Source organism: Mytilus edulis, chromosome 2, assembly GCF_963676685.1.
Source record: "Mytilus edulis chromosome 2, xbMytEdul2.2, whole genome shotgun sequence".
In the NCBI taxonomy this organism is placed as follows: domain Eukaryota; kingdom Metazoa; phylum Mollusca; class Bivalvia; order Mytilida; family Mytilidae; genus Mytilus; species Mytilus edulis.
Genome location: NC_092345.1, coordinates 66763623 through 66784139, shown reverse-complemented (window position 1 = coordinate 66784139; position 20517 = coordinate 66763623). Strand labels below are relative to the sequence as shown.

General features: G+C 32.2%; 1 protein-coding gene across 2 annotated transcripts; it reads right to left on the bottom strand.

Annotated features, from left to right (window-relative positions):
• Positions 1-11801: 11801 nt before the first annotated feature.
• Positions 11802-20244, bottom strand: LOC139512719 (uncharacterized). 2 transcript variants are annotated; one of them, XM_071300584.1, is made up of 5 exons: positions 19691-20244; positions 16836-16997; positions 15870-16005; positions 12924-13208; positions 11802-12026 (listed from the first exon to the last, which is right to left on the bottom strand). In XM_071300584.1, the coding sequence occupies exons 1-5, from the start codon at positions 20173-20175 to the stop codon at positions 11844-11846; spliced, it is 1251 nt and encodes a 416-aa protein (XP_071156685.1). In that variant the 5' UTR covers positions 20176-20244; the 3' UTR covers positions 11802-11843. The 2 variants fall into 2 exon arrangements, with proteins under 2 accessions (XP_071156685.1, XP_071156686.1); XM_071300585.1 differs by lacking the exon at positions 19691-20244 and adding an exon at positions 17626-17687.
• Positions 20245-20517: the final 273 nt, after the last annotated feature.

Here is a 20517-nt window from a genome sequence, read left to right as displayed (position 1 = left end):
ATTTTCAAAAATAATTCAACTGCACAAAGTCATGTAAAATGTAATTTACGTAAGTATATTAGCCAATCCTCGATACAAGTGTATGAACAAAGTAATATTGTGTTTTATTTTTGTACTATCAATTTCAAGTTTACTTTCCACAGCAGTCACTAGAGTGAGAGAAATTATTTCACTTCGTATCTCATCACCTATTTTTCTACGTGAATTCTACGTAGTACGTAGGAGGAACCTCATTTCTAACTCTTTGAATATTTAAATTCCTTTGGGTCAGTGGGAATGACTCCTTTCCGTACACATTCCTGTGTTTAAATTGCGATCGCTTTTAATATAATAGGAAGTCTAACGACAGAACGAGTTAATTTTCTCGACGTATCGTCGTATTTTGAAGTTACTTACGGAAGGGAGACAACTCGAAGCGATAATATGAAAGACTCAATTTCGGCTAAAGGGGTGTTCTAGTTACATCGTGGACTCCATTTATTTTAATTTAAATGATGCATATGATTTAAAATTATGCAAGCAACGACAATAACCCTCAATAGCAGACAGACATAGAAAGGATCGCATGAGTTTAAAATTAATCAATGGAGTTGGGAATCCAGAGCTACCATTCGATCTGATACCCCTTGAAGTCAAGAAAACTATACGCATGCGCATAATTACACAAACAAACCCTAAATTTGTGATTTGTAGCAAGGACGTATATTAAATGTTAATTAACAGATTAAAAGAACTAGGTGGTTCTCCATTTCTTTATGGAAGTACAATATCACATATCAGTTTCATAACGGTGACATATAAGAAAAACTCCACTTCAGTTCTTGTATGACAAAAATAGATTTATCGGAATTCAGAGAACTCTCTAATTTCATCAAAACTGGCTTGTTTCTAAATTTATAAAAACACTAAACATAAATACTGCTTAATTCTGATATTCCGTGTTGTTAAAAACACGCATATAAGTCAAGGGAAATATCGAAACATGAAGATTATGAGAAGAACATTAAAGGAAAGTTGTTTAAATTCAATCCTTTTGTTTGTTTTTACCCTTTAAAGCAAGACAATCTAAGAATCTGAGATGCTCCTTAATGTTTAGAATAAAACGATTGACGTGAGGGCATGGACCTGAGTCAATGGTAGAAGTCTACAGATTGCTTGAAAGCAATCGTATCCCAAAAATTCCCGAGGGTATCATCAACCCAGTAAACCCAGTAATCAATAGTTCTTCGTACTGTACTGACATGCTTTCTACCATGACTTTCCTAAATTGATCTTTTATAGATTGATAAATTATTAAGAAACTAGGGCCAGCTGAAGGCCGCCTCCGGGTGCGGGAGTTTCTCGCTACATTGAAGACCCATTGGTGGCCTTCTGCTGTTGTCTGCTCTATGGTCGACACATTCCCCATTTCCATTTTCAATTTTATAAGTTAAAGTTGACTTTGAGTGAAGGAATTATAACTCATAACTCCCTCAGTCAAAGTCAACCTTAAGTGAATTTTTATGTCCCGATTTGACATACAGCTCTACAACTAGTACTGGATGTTCCTTTGCAGCATTGGCTGTCAAAATATTCGACTCTAGCTTTCTTGGTGAAGCTGAATCCAGAAAGTACTTTGGACGCATACATTTTATTTTCATTTTTAACCACTAATTATTGTTAAACATGTTAAAAATAGATACATCGTTTGCGGCATAAATTTTTAGCCTGAATAGGCTCAACTTTATAATCATGTTTTTAAAAACATATATATATATACATACCAGTGTACTACACACATAATATTTCGAATTCAGAAAAGATGAAAGGATTGTTGAATATACATTTGAACAAGAATATTTAAAACAGATCTGAACAAGTTAATACTGTGAAACAGAGAAAATATGTTATGTAATGCTCGAAAATTCTACGATTACTTCTATTTTAATATTACTAGTACTTGTCAAACTGTTGTAACATTTAAGATTTATATATGTCTTCTTATCATGTATTATATAAAAACTTTGTGAGCATATAGTTTGTTATATATGGTATCTCTTGTGCACTTTATGTTTGTGTTTGTGGTTAATCAAGTATTTGTATCCTGAATATTGGGGTTACGATCAAAGTAGAATATTTGAATATGATGACATTCTTAGTTTGTCACTTAAACATAAGGGTGGGGGCCGTAGAAGTTACTTAGTCATCACCTATTAATATAACCAAAATGATAAAAAAAAAACAACAACACCCGTATAAACAAAAGTACATGTCCATAATAAAAATATATAATTATTGGGGATAACACTCACTAACCAGATGCTCCGCAGGGCGCAGCTTTATACGACCGCAGAGGTTGAACCCTGAACGGTTGGGGCAAGTATGGACACAACATTCAAGCTGGATTCAGCTCTAAATTTGGATTGTGATTAAATAGTTGACACAGCATAGGTTTCTGACACAGAATGAATGTGGTCTAATGAACTTAAAATATTTTTTTTGCCTTTGAGCAATTCACTATGCTGTTGAATATTAATCCTCTCAAAAAAATGTTTGAAGAAATTTTCTTTTTATTTATGAAATCTGAAATGAGAAAAATTTAACCCCCAACCCCCATTTGTTTTCACATCCCCCTTTCCCTTTTTCCAAAACTGATCTCAATTCAAATTTCTAATGGAGTTTGCAACAATACCTAACCATTTAAATACATCATAAAATATTAAAATGTAAAATAAAGTGCTTGTTATCACTGAATGGTAAAGATTGTTTTAATTTATCAGTTGGTAGAAAAAGTGAATATACATTGTATATTGTATAAAACAATGATTTAAGTTGATTCAACTACTATTCTGGACAAAGAAAGATAACTCCAATTGAAATTGCAATTAGATATTTCTTGCTATTGCGCAATACTGAGTAATTGAAAATATTTGCTATTGCACAATACTGTGCAATTGAAGATTTCTTGCTATTGCGCAATACTGTGCAATTGAAAATTTCTTGCTATTGCACAATACTGTGCAATTGAAGATTTCTTGCTATTGCTGAATACTGTGCAATTGAAAATTTCTTGCTATTGCACAATACTTAATATCATAATTTTGGATCCTGATTTGAACCAACTTGAAAACTGGGCCCATAATCAAAAATTTTAAGTACATGTTAAGATTCAGAATATCAAAAAGCCCAAGAATTCAATTTTTGTTAAAATCAAACTTAGTTTAATTTTGGACCCTTTGGACTTTAATGTAGACCAATTTGATAACGGGACCAAAAATTAAGAATCTACTTACACAGTTAGATTTGGCATATCAAAGAACCCCAATTATTAAATTTTTGATGAAATCAAACAAAGTTTAATTTTGGACCCCGATTTGGACCAACTTGAAAACTGGGCCAATAATAAAAAATCTGAGTACATTTTTAGATTCAGCATATCAAAGAACTCCAAGGATTCAATTTTTGTTAAAATCAAACTAAGTTTAATTTTGGACCCTTTGGACCTTAATGTAGACCAATTTGAAAACGGGACCAAAAATTAAGAATCTACATACACAGTTAGATTCGGCATATCAAAGAACCCCAATTATTCAATTTTTGATGAAATCAAACAAAGTTCAATTTTGGACCCTTTGGGCCCCTTATTCCTAAACAGTTGAGACCAAAACTCCCAAAATCAAACCCAATTTTCCTTTTATGGTCATAAACCTAGTGTTTAAATTTCATAGATTTCTATTTACTTATACTAAAGTTATTGTGCGAAAACCAAGAATAATATGCTTATTTAGGCCCTTTTTTGGCCCCATAATTCCTAAACTATAGGAACCATAACACCCAAAATCAATCCCAACCTTCCTTTTGTGGTCATAAACCTTGTGTCAAAATTTCATAGATTTCTATTCACTTAAACTAAAGTTATAGTGCGAAAACCAAGAAAATGCTTATTTGGGCCCTTTTTGGCCCCTGGTTCCTAAAATGTTGGGACCAAAACTCCCAAAATCAATCCCAACCTTCTTTTTGTGGTCATAAACCTTGTGTTAAAATTTCATTGATTTCTATTCACTTTTACATAAGTGAGAGTGCGAAAACTAAAAGTATTCTGACGACGACGACGCCAACGTGACAGCAATATACGACGAAAAATTAAAATTTTTGCGGTCGTATAAAAATGAGGTATATCTATTTCCAGTGGCAGATCCAGAAACTAACTGACTGCATAAGAAGGGCCCGCTCCAGTCAGTTCCTATATATTTATTCATATTTTTCCCAAATTTCTTAATTCGCCTCTGATTTCATAGTATATTTGAAGTATCATCTCTTTCTCAAAAAAAATATATGAATGAGACTGTAGGATCACTTTTCCTATTCAAGTTTATATACATTCTTTAAAAAAAAAACCCCACTACAATTACATATGAGACGTATTTGATATACATTTTGTAGTATACAGGGTATCTCTCTTCATTATAATGGGAAAAAAAGAGTATCATTTTTGATATAGAAAGGAAAATGTGGTATGATTGCTAATGAGACAACTCTCCATTAGAGACCAAAGTGACACCGAAATTAACAACTATAGGTCATCGTACGGCCTTCAACAATGAGAAAAGCCCATAACGCATAGTCAGATATAAAAGGCCCCGAAATGATAATGTAAAACAATTCAAACCAACGGCCTAATTTATGTACACAAAATGAACGAAAAACAAATATGTAACATATAAGGAAACGACAACCACTGATTTACAGGCTCCTGACTTCGGACAGGCACATACATAGAGAATGCGGTGGGGTAAAACATGTTAGCGGGATCCCAACCTGGGACAGTGGTGAAACAGTACAACATAAGAACGAACTATAAAAATCAGTTGAAGACTTAAAACATATTAGATGGTGAACGTGGACGGGTACTTGTACATCCCTACAACAAGACGACACCAAGTACAGATCTGAGAGTACTCGCAGTTACTGACAGCAAGTTAAAGCCAATAACAACTTATAAAATCAAAGTACTGAAGTACTGAACATCGGATGACCGCAGGTTCTTGTGGATGGTCAAAAGCACATGTCACAGAAACAGATCACATCTCTATACCTGAAACTGGGGTTAATTTACAGAGATATTTTTTCTGATACAAGTTCGTGCTTGGATGATGAATAAATGACAGGAAATTCAACCTCGCCGTAATAACTATTATATTGTAGTGCAAGAAATCAGTATACCTTGGACTATTATACTTATATAATAATAGTCGTAGAGAATACACTGGTTTGTTGTTACATATATTTATTACATATCGGTTGAGAATAAGATTCTCTTATTGGATAACAAGGGGTCACATGACATTCATTATTCTTCAGTAATAAATTCCATCGGTCATTAATAGTACAAAACGGACCAGAAAACCGGTCGTTAACAAACTTTTACATGATAATAACCGGTGGGGCGTGGTTTCCGTCTGATAATGACCGTTAGGGCGTGGTTTCCGTCTGATAATGATCGTTTGGGCGTGGTTTCTTTGTTAATGACCGGTGGGGCGTGGTTTCTCTGTTTAGAGAGATGTACCTTTTATAAAACATGTTCCTATTTTTAATATTATATTTAAGTTGTTGAATTGTTTATTATATGTTTTTGTTAATTATAAAATTAAATTGAACTTGATTAAGTATTTACATACTGAAAAATAGCACTAAAATGAATGGCAGTATTACTACGACTGGTCTTCACTCTTTGCCATAGAAATCGAACAACTACTAGAGTTCGCTTAAGGCTGTTTGAATTTATGAGAATTTTCCAAAACATGGTTTCTATATGAAATAAATATAATAGCTCTTGAAAAACTAGTCTTTATCGTGATACATGGACTGCCCGTAGGATAGTGGTATTGACTGCGACAGCGATAATGACCTCGCCTTCGGCTCAGTCATTATCACTATCTTAGTCAATACCACTGTCCTGTGGGCAGTCCATATATCACGATAATGACCAGTTTTTCAAGAACTATTATATAAATATATTATTAATATTACGATTGCATGTTTATATAATTTTCATCTAGTCGTATATGATCATTCTATTCTATTATTATAGTGCAGTGCAAGTGCATGGTGGACACTCTTCTGTAAAACAATCAAAGCATTAAAGGCTGTAAAAGCGATTGCTGCTATGTTAATGTTTTTGGGACTTTTATTTTTCATCTACATATATAAGAATTAAAACTGACAGGACATGGTTGTCTAGTGAAAAGCAAGAAGGTTTTGACTTTATATCAATAAAAGACTTAAGCAGGAAATCATTTTGATATGTTTTATATTTCACAAGGAGACAACAAGTTTACCAGGCTAAAGTTGGGGATAATTATGGATTATCCCCTGGTAGTGTTTGTAACTGGGCAATAATTACTTTTATTGATTTAATTTTAACCATTTTCATAATTAATTTAAATTAACCATTCAGTTAAAACATTTCACCTATCGAGACACTAATGTTGAAAAATGGGACAGAAATAAAATATCTTACAGGACATAAACATGTAAAAAATAAATATATATTTCAGCTTACTAAAAATATTTTCATAGTGTTACTTTGACATCATTTCTTAAAACTAAGTTCCACACATAATTGTTCATTTGATATGTGTCATCCTCATGCGATACGAGAAGTTTTTATGTCGCTAAATAGTCTTCTTGTCGCTAAATTTATTCTTCGTGTCCGTTCTTGACGCTTCCCGTCGCTAAAATTCTTCTTGTCGTTATTAGTGAGACCGCTACTGAAAAATAACAATAAATACGAAAAATCGTCCCTTTTGTCGTAAATTTTAGTGTGGATGTTTCCCGTTTAAATCCAAAATATCTAAATCTAGATAAGTAATTATTACCGTTTAAATTTGATTTATTTAATCTAAGTTCCTTTGGGAAATTTCCGCAGTATATTGAGCAAATTCTTGATTATTTAAAGAAAAAAATCATAAAGATAACGGTAAGTGTTGTTAAAATTATCAATTAAATGCAATCTAGATGGGTCTTTACCGAGTTTGGTCATAAACTATGATTCATGATATTTCCTCGCAAACAAAAACTAAATTTTTAATCAATGTAACATGTTTGTATACCATGAATGTTTTACTACAACTGTTACATAAACTTAAAACATCAATCATCCAGGTAAATGAGGTCTATGTCAGACAGACATTTACCTTGCAATTATTCCATAAACCAATTATAGTTGAAATAGTGCTTATGGTTACTGATAAACGTTCTTAGACTAATGAAGAAAGACAATAATTTCAAAGTCAAATGAAACATGACAGACAGAACTGTACACCTTACACTTTAACGGACGCCATCACGGTTGACCGTTATGGAATATCCGTTTCACAGATGATATCGATTATGTTCTTTATCATCAGTTTATGTCGTAACTACAATCCCGTTCCATTTTCACGAATGTGTCCTACCGAATTTGACCATTTACTGGGTTGATAATAACATAAACAACACCACGGGTGCCACATGTGAAGCAGGATTTGCTTACCCTTCCGGGGCACTCGAGATAACCCAAAGTTTTTGCTGGAGTTCGTGTTGCTTAATCATTAGTTTTCTGTGTGTTTTGTGTGCAATTTTTTGTCTGTTTGTCTTTGTTGTTTTTAACCATGGCGTTGTCAGTTTATTTTCGATCTATGAGTTTGAATGTCCCTCTTGTATCTTTCGCCCCTCCTTTACAATAATTCCATACACCAATTATAGTGATTCCATGTAACAAATATAGAACTTAATCTTATTATTCCTTATAAATGAAATCAATACTAAGTATCACACCAGCCTAGTAGTCAGTTACTGTACTTCTGTGTTGACGTGACTTCTCATTTATGGTCATAATTATCATTATAGATAACTGTTTACAAAAATGAAATACTAAGGCCTTTCTACCTCAGAAATAGATTACTTTTATAGCTGTATTTGGCAAAACTTTTAGGAATTTTTGGTACTCAATGCTCAACTTTTTTTTATTCGAGCGTTTTTTTGTAGACGAAACATGAGTCTGGCGTAAATACTAAATGTCAATCCTGGTTTCTATGACGAGTTTATTTATTAACATGATAAACAAAAGAATAAAATTTTATTTTTATTCAAAAAAACAATAATATAACAGACAGAAGCGTTGTAGCATAAGGAATCTGCATACAAGATTGGACGTATACAGGTCTTAAACCTTCAGGAATATAAAGCTTTATATCAGTAGTTTACGCCGTCACCATCGCTAGATAGTTACCGCTATGTACCGCATTCTGCGGTGCCACCCGATGACAACCAATATAATTTAAATCGAAAACCGGTCTTTGTCAGGTTACACTGTTTGTGCAGTTCTACTGTATTAATACCGATTCTTATTGAGCCTTAATTTAAAGGTCACATTTATTCAAGGTTAGTTTTTTCTGGTTCTAAGGGCGGCCGTTTTATGCATGTTTTAGTATAAAGACAACCACTTTTATGTACATGCATTTGTTTGCACTTGTCCTGTCATGCTTGGGATTTTGAGAAATCAATAGGCTATTTGTCAATTCCTGTAAATGACCCTGTAATTAGAAATCCCTTCTTTTAGTTGTCTCCCTTATGAGGGACATAAATTTTTATTTATAATAGAAAGCTAGCAGAAAGAGATAATTTACCTGTGCGTAATGTGAGTAATCTTGAAGGTTTTCAATTCTTTTAATTACATTAATTTGTTGTTCAGCTAAATACTTTTGACATCAGAAATAATTTTTCATGAAAAATTAGTTAAACCGCCGATACATCACTTTCAATTCATCATGTTTTGCTTTTTTGTCCGGTATGTTAATAACAGAATCAAATCGGTAATTGGCAAATGGACTATTTACGCCTTTTATCTCGATCAGTGAAGTAACAAACTTTTCAACAAGGTACAATAAAAAGACGCACAAGTACAGAAAGGTGGCAAAATAATCCACAATTCATTTCAATACAAAAATGGCAGTATGCGCTAAACGTTTAGGCTACAATGCGGCCCATTTTGTTAATAGTGAACAAAAATGTCAAAAACGCTACATAGAGGAGAAAGTGATCAGTATGCTTAAGTTTCTTATTGACAACATATTTCTAGAATTTGGAGGTAGAATTTATTAAACAATTTGTCGGAAACGAACTGTTGATCTATTCTATGGTTTCTTCTTAATTTCATATGAGTCAGAGTTCCAAAGATCAAAGAAGCCAGGTTATTTAATACACAATGATTGATTTTCTCCTCGTTAATAATTCATTTTTTCTGATTAGGGTCTTTATACATCCCTCCAGAAATCGAAAATTAAAGAAACAACTGGTACAAGTTCCTCTGCCTTATACCTCGAATTTGACATAAGCAGTCATTTAAATACCAGAATCTATGACAAACGAGATAATTTCAATTTGATACCAAAACAATCCCCACATTAGCAGCAGTATACTATCTGCAACTGCATATATGGGATATCATGTCCCAACTCATTCGGTGTGTTCAAGATCTTGCCACTACTACTCAGAGAATTTTTAAATTCACAGGAGTCTGAGCAGAAATTTGATGAACCAAGGTTATGTCAAAAAACGTCTCGTCCTTTTCTTCGAAGTTCATTGGAAGATAACAAGAAATTGTTGATAAATATTCTGTATCAATTTCACAAATAATACAGGATGGTCGTGAAGTAAAGGACAGTATTGAATCTAAGTACTGACATTGCTTATCACTTAGATTACTTGTTGAATTTTCTGTGTTTTTCATTGTATATTTTTTAACCTTTATTGTTAAGTGATTTTTTTTTATTATATATATAATAAATGATGAGGCTCGGTTCTTGTTCAACTTGTCATTGCGTTATAGTGATTTGGATATTTTTGAGATATTGTATTTCAGTTTTGCCAATGAACTTCCTTTATACTAGAATGCCATTTTGAGATTTTTGTTGGAACGGTTATTTTTTTTTTTAGAAGTGATTAAGGTTATAATTATTATCCTGGTACCTTTGATGACTATTTCCACCACTGGGTCGATGCCACTGTTGGTGGACGTTTCATCCCCGAGGGTATCACCAGCCCAGTAGTCAACACTATTGTGTAGACATGAATATCAATAATGTGGTCGTTTTTATAAATTTCCTGTTTACAAAAATTTTCTTATCCCAGGCATAGATTACCTTAGCCGTATTTGGCGCAACTTTTTTCTATGATGTGTTATAAAGACTTCTTTTTGCCATAGTATTAAATTTACAGAATTTCTGATTAGCACATAGCCAAGAAAAATTGTCTAACAACTAATTAATAGAGTAAAAGTAAAATGTTTACAATGTCAAGAAAGTGCACTAGACTATTGATTTAAATGAGGACCATTGTTTATATATATATAACATTGTTATTATATTTTCAATACACATTTGTAATATTGTAATAAATATATTAAAATTGACATGTGATTAGGAACTTTCCGATTTGATTTTCCTCTGAGTTTAGTATTTTTGTGATTTTACTTTTTCAGATCATTTAACTATTGTTTTTGGTTTTCAATATTCTGTCCTTCTGGTAATTAATCAACTGACTAAAAAACCATTGACAACATAATCTCCAATTCTATAACAAATGTACCTGAAGAAATCACCAAGAAACAACAAATTGCAACTTATATTTCTATATTTTTTCTACCAGCTATGACCACGGATCTTCGACCAATTGACATGAAAATGTCAAAAATGTCAATTGGTCTTTTTTCCCTTCATCTGAAAACTGGTTTTTTTTCCATAAATATTTCACTTTTTACAAGACATAATTACCCTTAACCCACTTGACCAGAACCTAAATAGGCTTCGTCTTCTTTCCTATATCTTTCATCTTTCAAAGATTCATTTCAACTAAGCAAGCATTTGTTTCGTATAAATAGACAGACAAAGCAATGATTTTCTGTTTTCTATTTTTGCAGGGATCATATCAATCTTAAATCTGCTGACTGTCTTCAAGCATTTCATTATGGAATAATTCTTTGACCGTCAATTGTAAACAAAGGAGTAGGTCCAGTAAGACCCGTTTTTGGCCCCAAAATATAGCAGTTTTACAAAATTGTGAAAATGTAATCTTTTAGCTGTTTATTGGAAAGTATAATGCTTCTACTTCATAAACATGGGCTGTTTTTGACAACACAATGCACATATACATGTATTGGGTACCAGCATCATTAAGTCATGCTAAATTACTAAAATCTTCACAATTTTAGCATTTTAGTTAAATTCTAGATGGTTTCCGTCTAGAAGGTGGCCGCATTCGTGTTCATTCCTAATATTGAAATATAAGTTGTATTTGATGGTAATACATAACATATATAAAGGTTGAGGATGAACACGGATGCGGCCACTTTCATTTTTGACACTAGTGACGTTTTTTTGGCATATTTGACAGATTTTTCATATTTAAGCTTAAATTGGCGCGTTTTTCATGACTAAATCCGTTCAAATCTTTCACAATAATTTATCGAATCAATTGAAATAGACACTTAAGTGTTTAAAAAGTGTCCAAAATCTTTCATTGACCCTGAAATTTGAGGCCAAAATCAGCCCTTACCTGATATACTCCTTTACCTTGAAGGATGATCAATGGACAAGCTTGTGAAACAGCAATAAAATTGAGAATGGAAACAGGGACACAATACATTTATTTTTTTATCATTTTATGAAGAAATAGTGGTATCTAAATGTTATTTATATCATATTGGTATTTGATAAGTTTAGATCATTATCCCCCATAATTATAATGTACACAACATATTTCATAAAACACTCACAAAGATGTTGATGAACTACAAAGAAAATTTAATCAATTGTGAATTAACATTAGAATTGATTACTCAGTCTTACAAATGACTCAATTAATAAATCCCGATCTTCCTTCTTTAAGAAATCCTTTGGGTCAGAGTAGTATATCCAGCTCCTTGAATTTTCATTCACACTTTGGTTATGTACCCCCCGTAGTTCATCCATGTGATCATAGTTGAATTCCAACAAAGTTAAAATGACCTAAAATTTAAATTAAATTAAGTGATACAAAATATGTACATTTTTGTACAATCAATTTAAAGGAATCATAATTTTGTTTAGTTCAATCATTAGTGATAGGGAAAAAGTGAAATAATAATTTGCTTTTAGCAGCCATTTGGTTAATATAATATAAAATAAGCCTAAAAAACCCACAGATAATGAATTATACACTTGCAAATGAATAATTTGACCTCATTAATTCATGTGGACTTACATTGAACCTCTTAGCTAGAGATGGGTTTTACATGAATTAGGCGTGTTCAGCTGTTAAAAGGTCAAGAATGGAAGTGAAACAAGGCTAAACCATTTGGTTGACTGATTGATAAAAAAAACCTCAATCTAATACAGGTTAAAAACCATTATATTAACATATTCTTTTAACCTATAATATGAAATCAAATAGACCTAGAAAAATCAATTGCACGAGTTCTCTTCAGACTTTTTAAATTTGGATATATATGTTTAAGTATGTCATGTATGTTGAAAGTTGAATATGAGAATTTTAGTCAAATTGGTGAACAAGATAAACTCAGTTTAACCAACTTTCTTTTATGAATTATGAGTTTCTGTATTTGGCTAGAAATAATAGTCTCTGTAAAGTAGTCTTATAATGTGAATTCTCTGATACATTTCTGTACAACTAATGGAAGGGAAAATGCAAGGTAAATTAAGAACTAACAAATTTACTTACTTGTTTTACATTGTCATTTCGGTTTTTCATAGCTGACTATGCAGTATGGGCTTTGCACATTGTTGAAGGCCATACTGTGACCTATAGATGTTAATTTCTGTGTCATTTTAGTCTCTTGTGGACAGTTGTTTCATTGGCAATCATACCACATCTTCTTTTTTATAAGAACTAACAAATATACTTACTTGAGTTCCTATAACAATCATTCCTAGATGTAATCTACAACGCTTCTTTTTATTAGCAAATCTGCCCCCATATGCTGAAGCATGTACCAGGAGCTCTCCTCCATGTTGTCCTAGAACAGTCTGATTAACTTGTTTATAAATTTCTGGTTTCCTGTTATCAGATATTTCATATTCATTACTTGAACTTGAAGTGTCTCCATCCATTCTTCTAAACTGTCTTTTGTTCATGTGTCTTTTCAAAAGGCTACATGTACTTTCATTTACTCCTTGGTACAATTTGTTTTCCTGATTTTAAAGACATATAACAGTAAATAATGATTTCTTTTGAAAAATACCTAGTAGATATCTTTAGCAAGCATATGGTTGACCAAATTATAACTGGAGACTTTGACATGTTTAAAACCTCTTCTCCAAACATGTTAGCCAAATTCCAAGGTGAGCTGAAATCCATAAACTGGAAATATTACTTAGAAATTCTAACAGACAATGTGAAAAATGTAAAATAGAAGTGTTGAAACTAGATGATCTTAAAGAATTGGCTTAAGCTGGGATTTCCTTCATATAAACTATAATGAAATAAGTGTGCACACCCTGAAATGTCTCGCCTGCTGTAGTGAAAATGATAGAATGAATGTTGAAAGTCTTAAAGATAAAGGTTTTTACTACAAGTATCACATAAGCTGATCCATGACAATGAGGTTAAGGTCAGATACTTGCCAGACAGACATGTACACCTAGCAATCATTCAATACACCAAATATAGTTTACAGAATCCAGGAAGAGGATCTAACTACAAAAGCTTTACATTGACACTGAACACAGAAAATGAGGTAAAGGAAGCTGATACCTGCAGACCAACATATACACCTTACATTAATTCTATACACCAAATAACATTGACATATCACTGATAGTACTTGAACAAGAGTGCACACACTGAAATGTCTCGCCTTCTTTACTAATCATTGATTTTATGTTGTTAGTCCTAAGTATAAAGCTTTACTACAACTTTCACATAAAATTATCATGATCCAAGAAAATGAGGCAAGGCAGGGGTCGAAATTAGCGCTAGTCCGGTAGTCCGGGACTAGTAAAATTTGCGTCAGACCAGTAGAAATTTGTCGATAAAAATCACTGATTGCATCGCAATCTCTGTTTGTTTACAAAACAATTTACATGTGAAATCAATTACACGGTACTGGAGGGTATTACAATTGATCAAGTTAATTAATATCTCGGGTGAGCGTCCTTCACAACAATATAAAATGTGGAAATTTTTGGAAGGAGTTAAACCGCCGGACAAAAAAATTAAGATAACTGAAAATCAAAAGGAAGATCGAAATAAAGTACACGAAAGTAACAAAAGGAAACGCAAATACCAAAAATCATGGGAAAAAGATCCTGAATGGTTGCATTATATAGTAGATCGGAATTTAATGAACTGTACAATATGTGAAAAATTTGATAAAGAAAATCATTGAGATTACCAAAGCCTTTATCAAAATCAGAATAAAGACTATTCCTTTGTCTAACTTATGTAAACGAAAGCATAAAAAAAAAAAATTAAACATCTGTCATTTATATTTGTGGTCAGATAACACCTGCCAGCTAGACATGTACACCTTACAATCATTCCATACATCAAATATAGTAGACCTATTGCATACAGTATACGAAAAACAGACCAATACACAAAACTTACTATAACCACTATAAAACCATGAAAATGAGGTCACGGTCAGATGACACCTACCAGTTGGACATGTACACCTAACAGTCCTTTCATACACCTTGATAGCAAAAAAAACCAGATTATTTTTACAAACATTTATGCATGTACAAAAAAATGTATTGCTGGGCCTGCTAATTATCAAAAGAGTCTTATTCTGAATAACTGACATACTTTTTTTTAGTAGTGAAGCTACCTATTGAAAGAATGGTGTGAACCAGATTTCCATACAGCATTTCTTGACTCTGCATTTCCTCTAAATATAATTTCCTTTAAATAGGTTTATTAACAAAGAAATTTTAAACTAAAAATTCTGAACCGTAGATTTAAATTCTCTTTTGTAAAGTTAAATAGATGTCATGATAATTTTGTTTAAAATCATAGAATATCTGGGTTACAGATTACCATGAATATGCCCAAACTCCTCTCCTTTTCTTGTTTTTAGCATTTTAAAATCCAAATTTATTAAATTGTAAATTTTCAATTGAACATCAAACATAGACATTACAAGTTATGTACATGTCTATGACACTTTTCAAATTTATTATTCTAAATATGTAACCATTTAAATTTGGAGTTATTGCATTGATGTTTATAGAAATCAAACAAACTATAGATAATGATATACAGTAATAAGATTGGTAAAACCCTTGAATTGTATAGATATTGCATTTGCTAAGTGCATGTTTAACTGTGAAAATCCAAATATAATTATATAAGAAGTCGCTGTACATCATTTACATGTACTGAAAACTCATAAATTATTGCCTGCATATATATAAATTTGTTGTATTTACTGTCTTCTGATTTGTTAAAAATATTACTTTTATTTTCAATTTGTCAATTTTAAAGGCGACACGCCCACTCTGATGTAGCTATATATATAGTGTATTCATACGCAAACATGTGTGTACCTTGTTATTGTTAATATAAATAATATAAAATGTTCTTTGAGCCTTATTTTTAATAGAAATTTATTTATAATGAATGGCAATAATTTATTTTAAATTTATTGAACCATAAAATTATTTTTGACTCTTTACATTTACATAATCCGCTTCGGGGGGGGGGGGGGGGGGGGGGGGGGGGGGGGGGGGGGGGGGGGGGGGGGGGGGGAGTGTGTATAAAGTAATTCAATCAATCAAATGAACATGATGAAAGAAACTAATTGTCAGAAGTGCTTGAAGAAACTGTAAAATATCTTAATTAAATTTTACCTCTTCAATAGAAACAACAGCCACTATACTTGGAGAAACAGAATCAACAAAATGTTTTGTCATTATAACTATATCTGATTCAGATGTAACAGTTTGTCGAAGAATTGTCATCTGTGTCTTCCATTCTTCACCTTGGCTGTAAAAATAAAACATCCAGAATTTAAACTGTCCTCATGTATATACATGTAGCTACTGATCATGGAACAATTATTCTTTCAAAACCTAAACAGGTAATAATAGCAAAAGTGAAATCTGAAATGGTCATGGACTTTATGATGCAAAATGTACATTTAAAAGGTATTTTGTATAAGGTTTATTGGTCCTTCTTCTAAATGCCTTAATACCTTGATATATTTCCCACCCTTTTCTGAATATTGAATTTGACTTTCACTTAATAGTAACATGTATTATTGCTTCAAGGTTAAGAAGACCAGCTCAAGAGCAAAGTCTCAGCAATTTACAAGAAATCATCATAAAAAATTCACATGGAAACGATTCAATTATGTATAGTTAAAAGTACCGAAAATGTGTTCATGGTACATAGATGTCCAACTCCCAATATCATTTTCTATGTTCAGTGGACTGTAAAATTGGAGTAAAAACTCTAATTGGCATAAAAATTAGAAAGATCAAGTTTAACATGTAATAGGGAACATGTGTATTAAGTTTCTTCAAGTTGATTGGACATCACCCTTCTGACAGGTGCACTCGACTTCAATCTTATAAATTGACTAGGATTGTCAGTTTTACTATTGAAGGTTCTTGTTTTTCTCTGGGTACTCTTAGCTTCTTCCACCAAAAAAAATTGACCGCCACGAAATTGCCCCAAACACGGTTCTTAAAAGTGGCATTAAAAGGCAAAATATCAAATCAAATATATTGTAGCCATAAAGAACATCAAACTTGAACTGCAGAACACACATAACATACTAGATTGCAAAGTTTAAAGGTACATGTGTAACTCACTCAGGAACTAGATTGACCATCCTCACCAAAGATTTAAATAAATCATTAAACACAGCTTCTGATAGATCCCTTCCATACTTGTTTATTTCCCCTCCACACTTGTCCCTCCGTGATTGGGAATGTACCATGAGTGCTGTACTTGTAGTGAAATCTTCTACTTTACTGGAAAAAAAATTAATATATACAAATCATGTTTTACCCCGCAGTGGTTCTGGTTCTGGTTCACGGGAGCCTGCAGCTTAGGATTTGAAATGAGCAGACATTCATACTGTTTGGCTTGCAATTATGGAACTTTTACAATAACAGGTAGACTAGCTAGCTGCCAACGTATTTTAGTATATATCATAATGTAATTATATTCAACCATATGCATGTATGTCCTTTAATCATGTTAATAAACATCTTGTTTATATTTACATTATGCATAGTTTGTCAAATATCCCAGAACTTGAGTAAACAAATCCTTACTTCAGGTTTTAAAGCATTTTAAGCTGAGCATGAACTTGAGACAAAGTCCTATGCAATACACATTTCAGAACAGAAAAAAAGTCAGAAACCTGTACACTGTGAGTAATTCAATAGTTGTCTGTTGTTGCTGTACATGTATATTATATATTTCTCTTTCATTTACAAATTGTACATAAATCGGGCTTTTAGTTTTCTTGTCTGAATTAATTTACATTTGTCATATCTAGGTCATTTATAGCTTGCTGCATGTATACTGTATGTGTTTTACTCATTTTTCAAGGCTGTACAGAATCCTATAGTTGCTTACTTCTAAATTTTGTACCTCATTTGATCTCTGATTGAGAGTTGTTTTGAGTCGTTAGCAATCATGCCACATCTTCCTAATTAAAACAAATAATGATCAGGCAGAGTTATTTTTTCCTTCAATGCCCATGATGCCAGACTGATTTACATTGATTTAATATTAATGGATATATATACATGTATGATTCCAAAGAATTAGCATACATGTAGTACAATGTACATGACTATTTAAAACTTGAAATTACATCATTTATTGTATAATATGACAGATTTTTTAAAACAATAATACTATTTATTATAATAATTAATACAATTTTGTATATACATTAGTGAAAACTCACTTAGACTATGGTAAGTCAGTATTGGCACCTTTCATAAAGAAATTTATTGAAATTGAAAATGTACAAAAAAGGGCAACATGACAGATACACATGTACCTGGATTCAACAAATTAAGTTACCCCGAAAAACTGAAAAAAATTAAGCTGCCAACATTGTCACCATGGTCATATAGAAGGGTCCAAAGGGACATGATTGAGACATATAAGATACATGTACTTAATGAAAAATATGATCCAGAAACAACTTACAAGTAGATTTCTCAAATTAATGTCAAACACCTAAAATAGGCAAACATGTAGCACAAGAGTTAAAAAAAAAATGTACATGTAATAGCAACAAATTTATTCACCAACAATTTAAAACAACCTATATAAGAATTGCCAAGTTATGGAATAAGTTACCAGATAAAGAAACAATAGCGCCATCTATAAATGTATTTAAAAATAGATTAGATAATGACTGGGAATACGAAGAAATCTATTATTTTGATTTATTATCAAGCTGAAATAACCAGAAGCAGCAACAGAAATAATAGAGATAACAATTCAATATATGAGTTGAGTGAAGAAAAACTGTGAGCATCTTGTACCGGAAAACATCATTAGGTATCATTAAGTATATATATACATGTGTAACACTGTGTAATGAAAGAAATTAAAATAGATAAATTGATTGTTGCTTGCTATTATTAATAAGTTAATGTACAGTGTACAGTAGTAAATCTTTTGTGCCTTCTACATATTATAATATATCGTCTCGTATTGTGTTTTCGATCGTCTTACCTTTTCGACCTAATTCTACTTTCACACCCTGTATGCTGCGCATGCCTGCATGACGTCATATTCGGCTGCTATACTTAGTAACAATAGCAAATGATACCATGTGTGGTGAAGAATTTTCAGATAAAGTTATTATAATTAAGTATTTACGTTTTTTTATTTGATATCATATGTTTGTACCCTTTCACTAATACCAGTTTTACCTTCCAAAAGAATCGGTCTAAAATAAACAAACTTATGGCAGAGGTCTTTTTGCATGCAAAGTTAACTTCAAGGTCATTAAGTCACGACTGTCAGGTGGTTAGTTGTAATACTTAAAGTTAATTTGAATACGGAATGACATGTATATTTAACCATTTAATTGATTAAGCCATAAGTTAGATCGCCTCTAACACTATGATATTATTACGTAAGTATTTCTGTATTGGCCTTGTTATTGGTCCGAGGCTTGCTGTATTGGCCTGAGCCAGAACTATTCCAACGTCTGCTTTCAAAATGCTTTTTAAATGAATGTGACCGTCTTTAGCCTGAAATATATGCCATGCTGACCTTTTCAGCATGTTTGAGATGACTAAATGAAAACTGCGTCTTCCAAACAAATGTTTACTATCAGTTTGTGTTTATCGTGACTTTCGATGTAAAAACTAGAGACATTCCGAAATCCTGCACTTGTGTCAACTCGGCCAATACAGAAAAAATTCTATATTGGCCGAGTTATTCTGTATTGGCCGAGTTTACACCTTATATTGCATAGGCAGTTTTCATCACATTAAGTCCAATAACAGTGTAGTTAATTAATTATTTGATATAAACTTTGGTAAGAAATTTTTAAACAATTCCGGATTTGTACGACATGATGAAAATACAATACACGAGGATCAATGAGGATACATTTTGTATGTTATATGGAACCTGGGACCAGTTAATATAATATACATGGCAATAATATAATTCCCCACCTTACCTTAACAGATTTTTACTTAAGTTCTCAACTATTTCTCTATAGAATTTCTCTGTATTGTATCTATGAAGGTCAGATGTATTAAACGAGAACTCTATTTGATCTTGAAGTTTCTTCACCAGCTCTTTTTGGTTCGATGTTAAATCTCCAAACATTCCTGTTTGTTCGTATACCATATCTAAGATTGAATGGCAGGATATTGCTTCGTATTTGTAGTAGACACCAAGCGACTCAAGATAAGTAAAGGTCCAATAAGAAGTACATGATGGTAGGAGATCTGAATGAAAATCGGCACATATTTGATCATGTTGATCAGTATGAATACTCGAAATTTTTCGTCTATTCATGCTTTTTCGATGTCGTTCTTTAGGCACATCGATGTCCTCGCTAGATGATGAACTTTCTCTAATCCTTACATTTCCATTGTTTATAAATTGATCGATACCAAAGTCTGAATTAGGGATGCGTTCTTCTGTTTTCTCAGTCATGATTTTTATTCTGGGGCTGTCAAGGAAAGGGAATGCATCGTTAACATCGTTGTTTTCTTTTTAAAACCCTACAAGGTTGGACTTCATTGTATTTATGCTTTACTTTTAAAAAAAAAGGGACCAATATATCAATAAGAGTTCAATTTTACATAGCAGTCAAATATGGAATTCAGAAACAAAATGTCAATGCAAAAAAAACCCAAGTTGGCAACTTAGTTGCTTTCTTTAAAAAAAGAATAGCAATACGTGAACATAACACCGCTGACTGTCCGTTCATCAAAAGATTGTTTCTGATTTTTTTTTATAACTTTTGAAATGAAATAATTGACTGTGCAAAGAAGA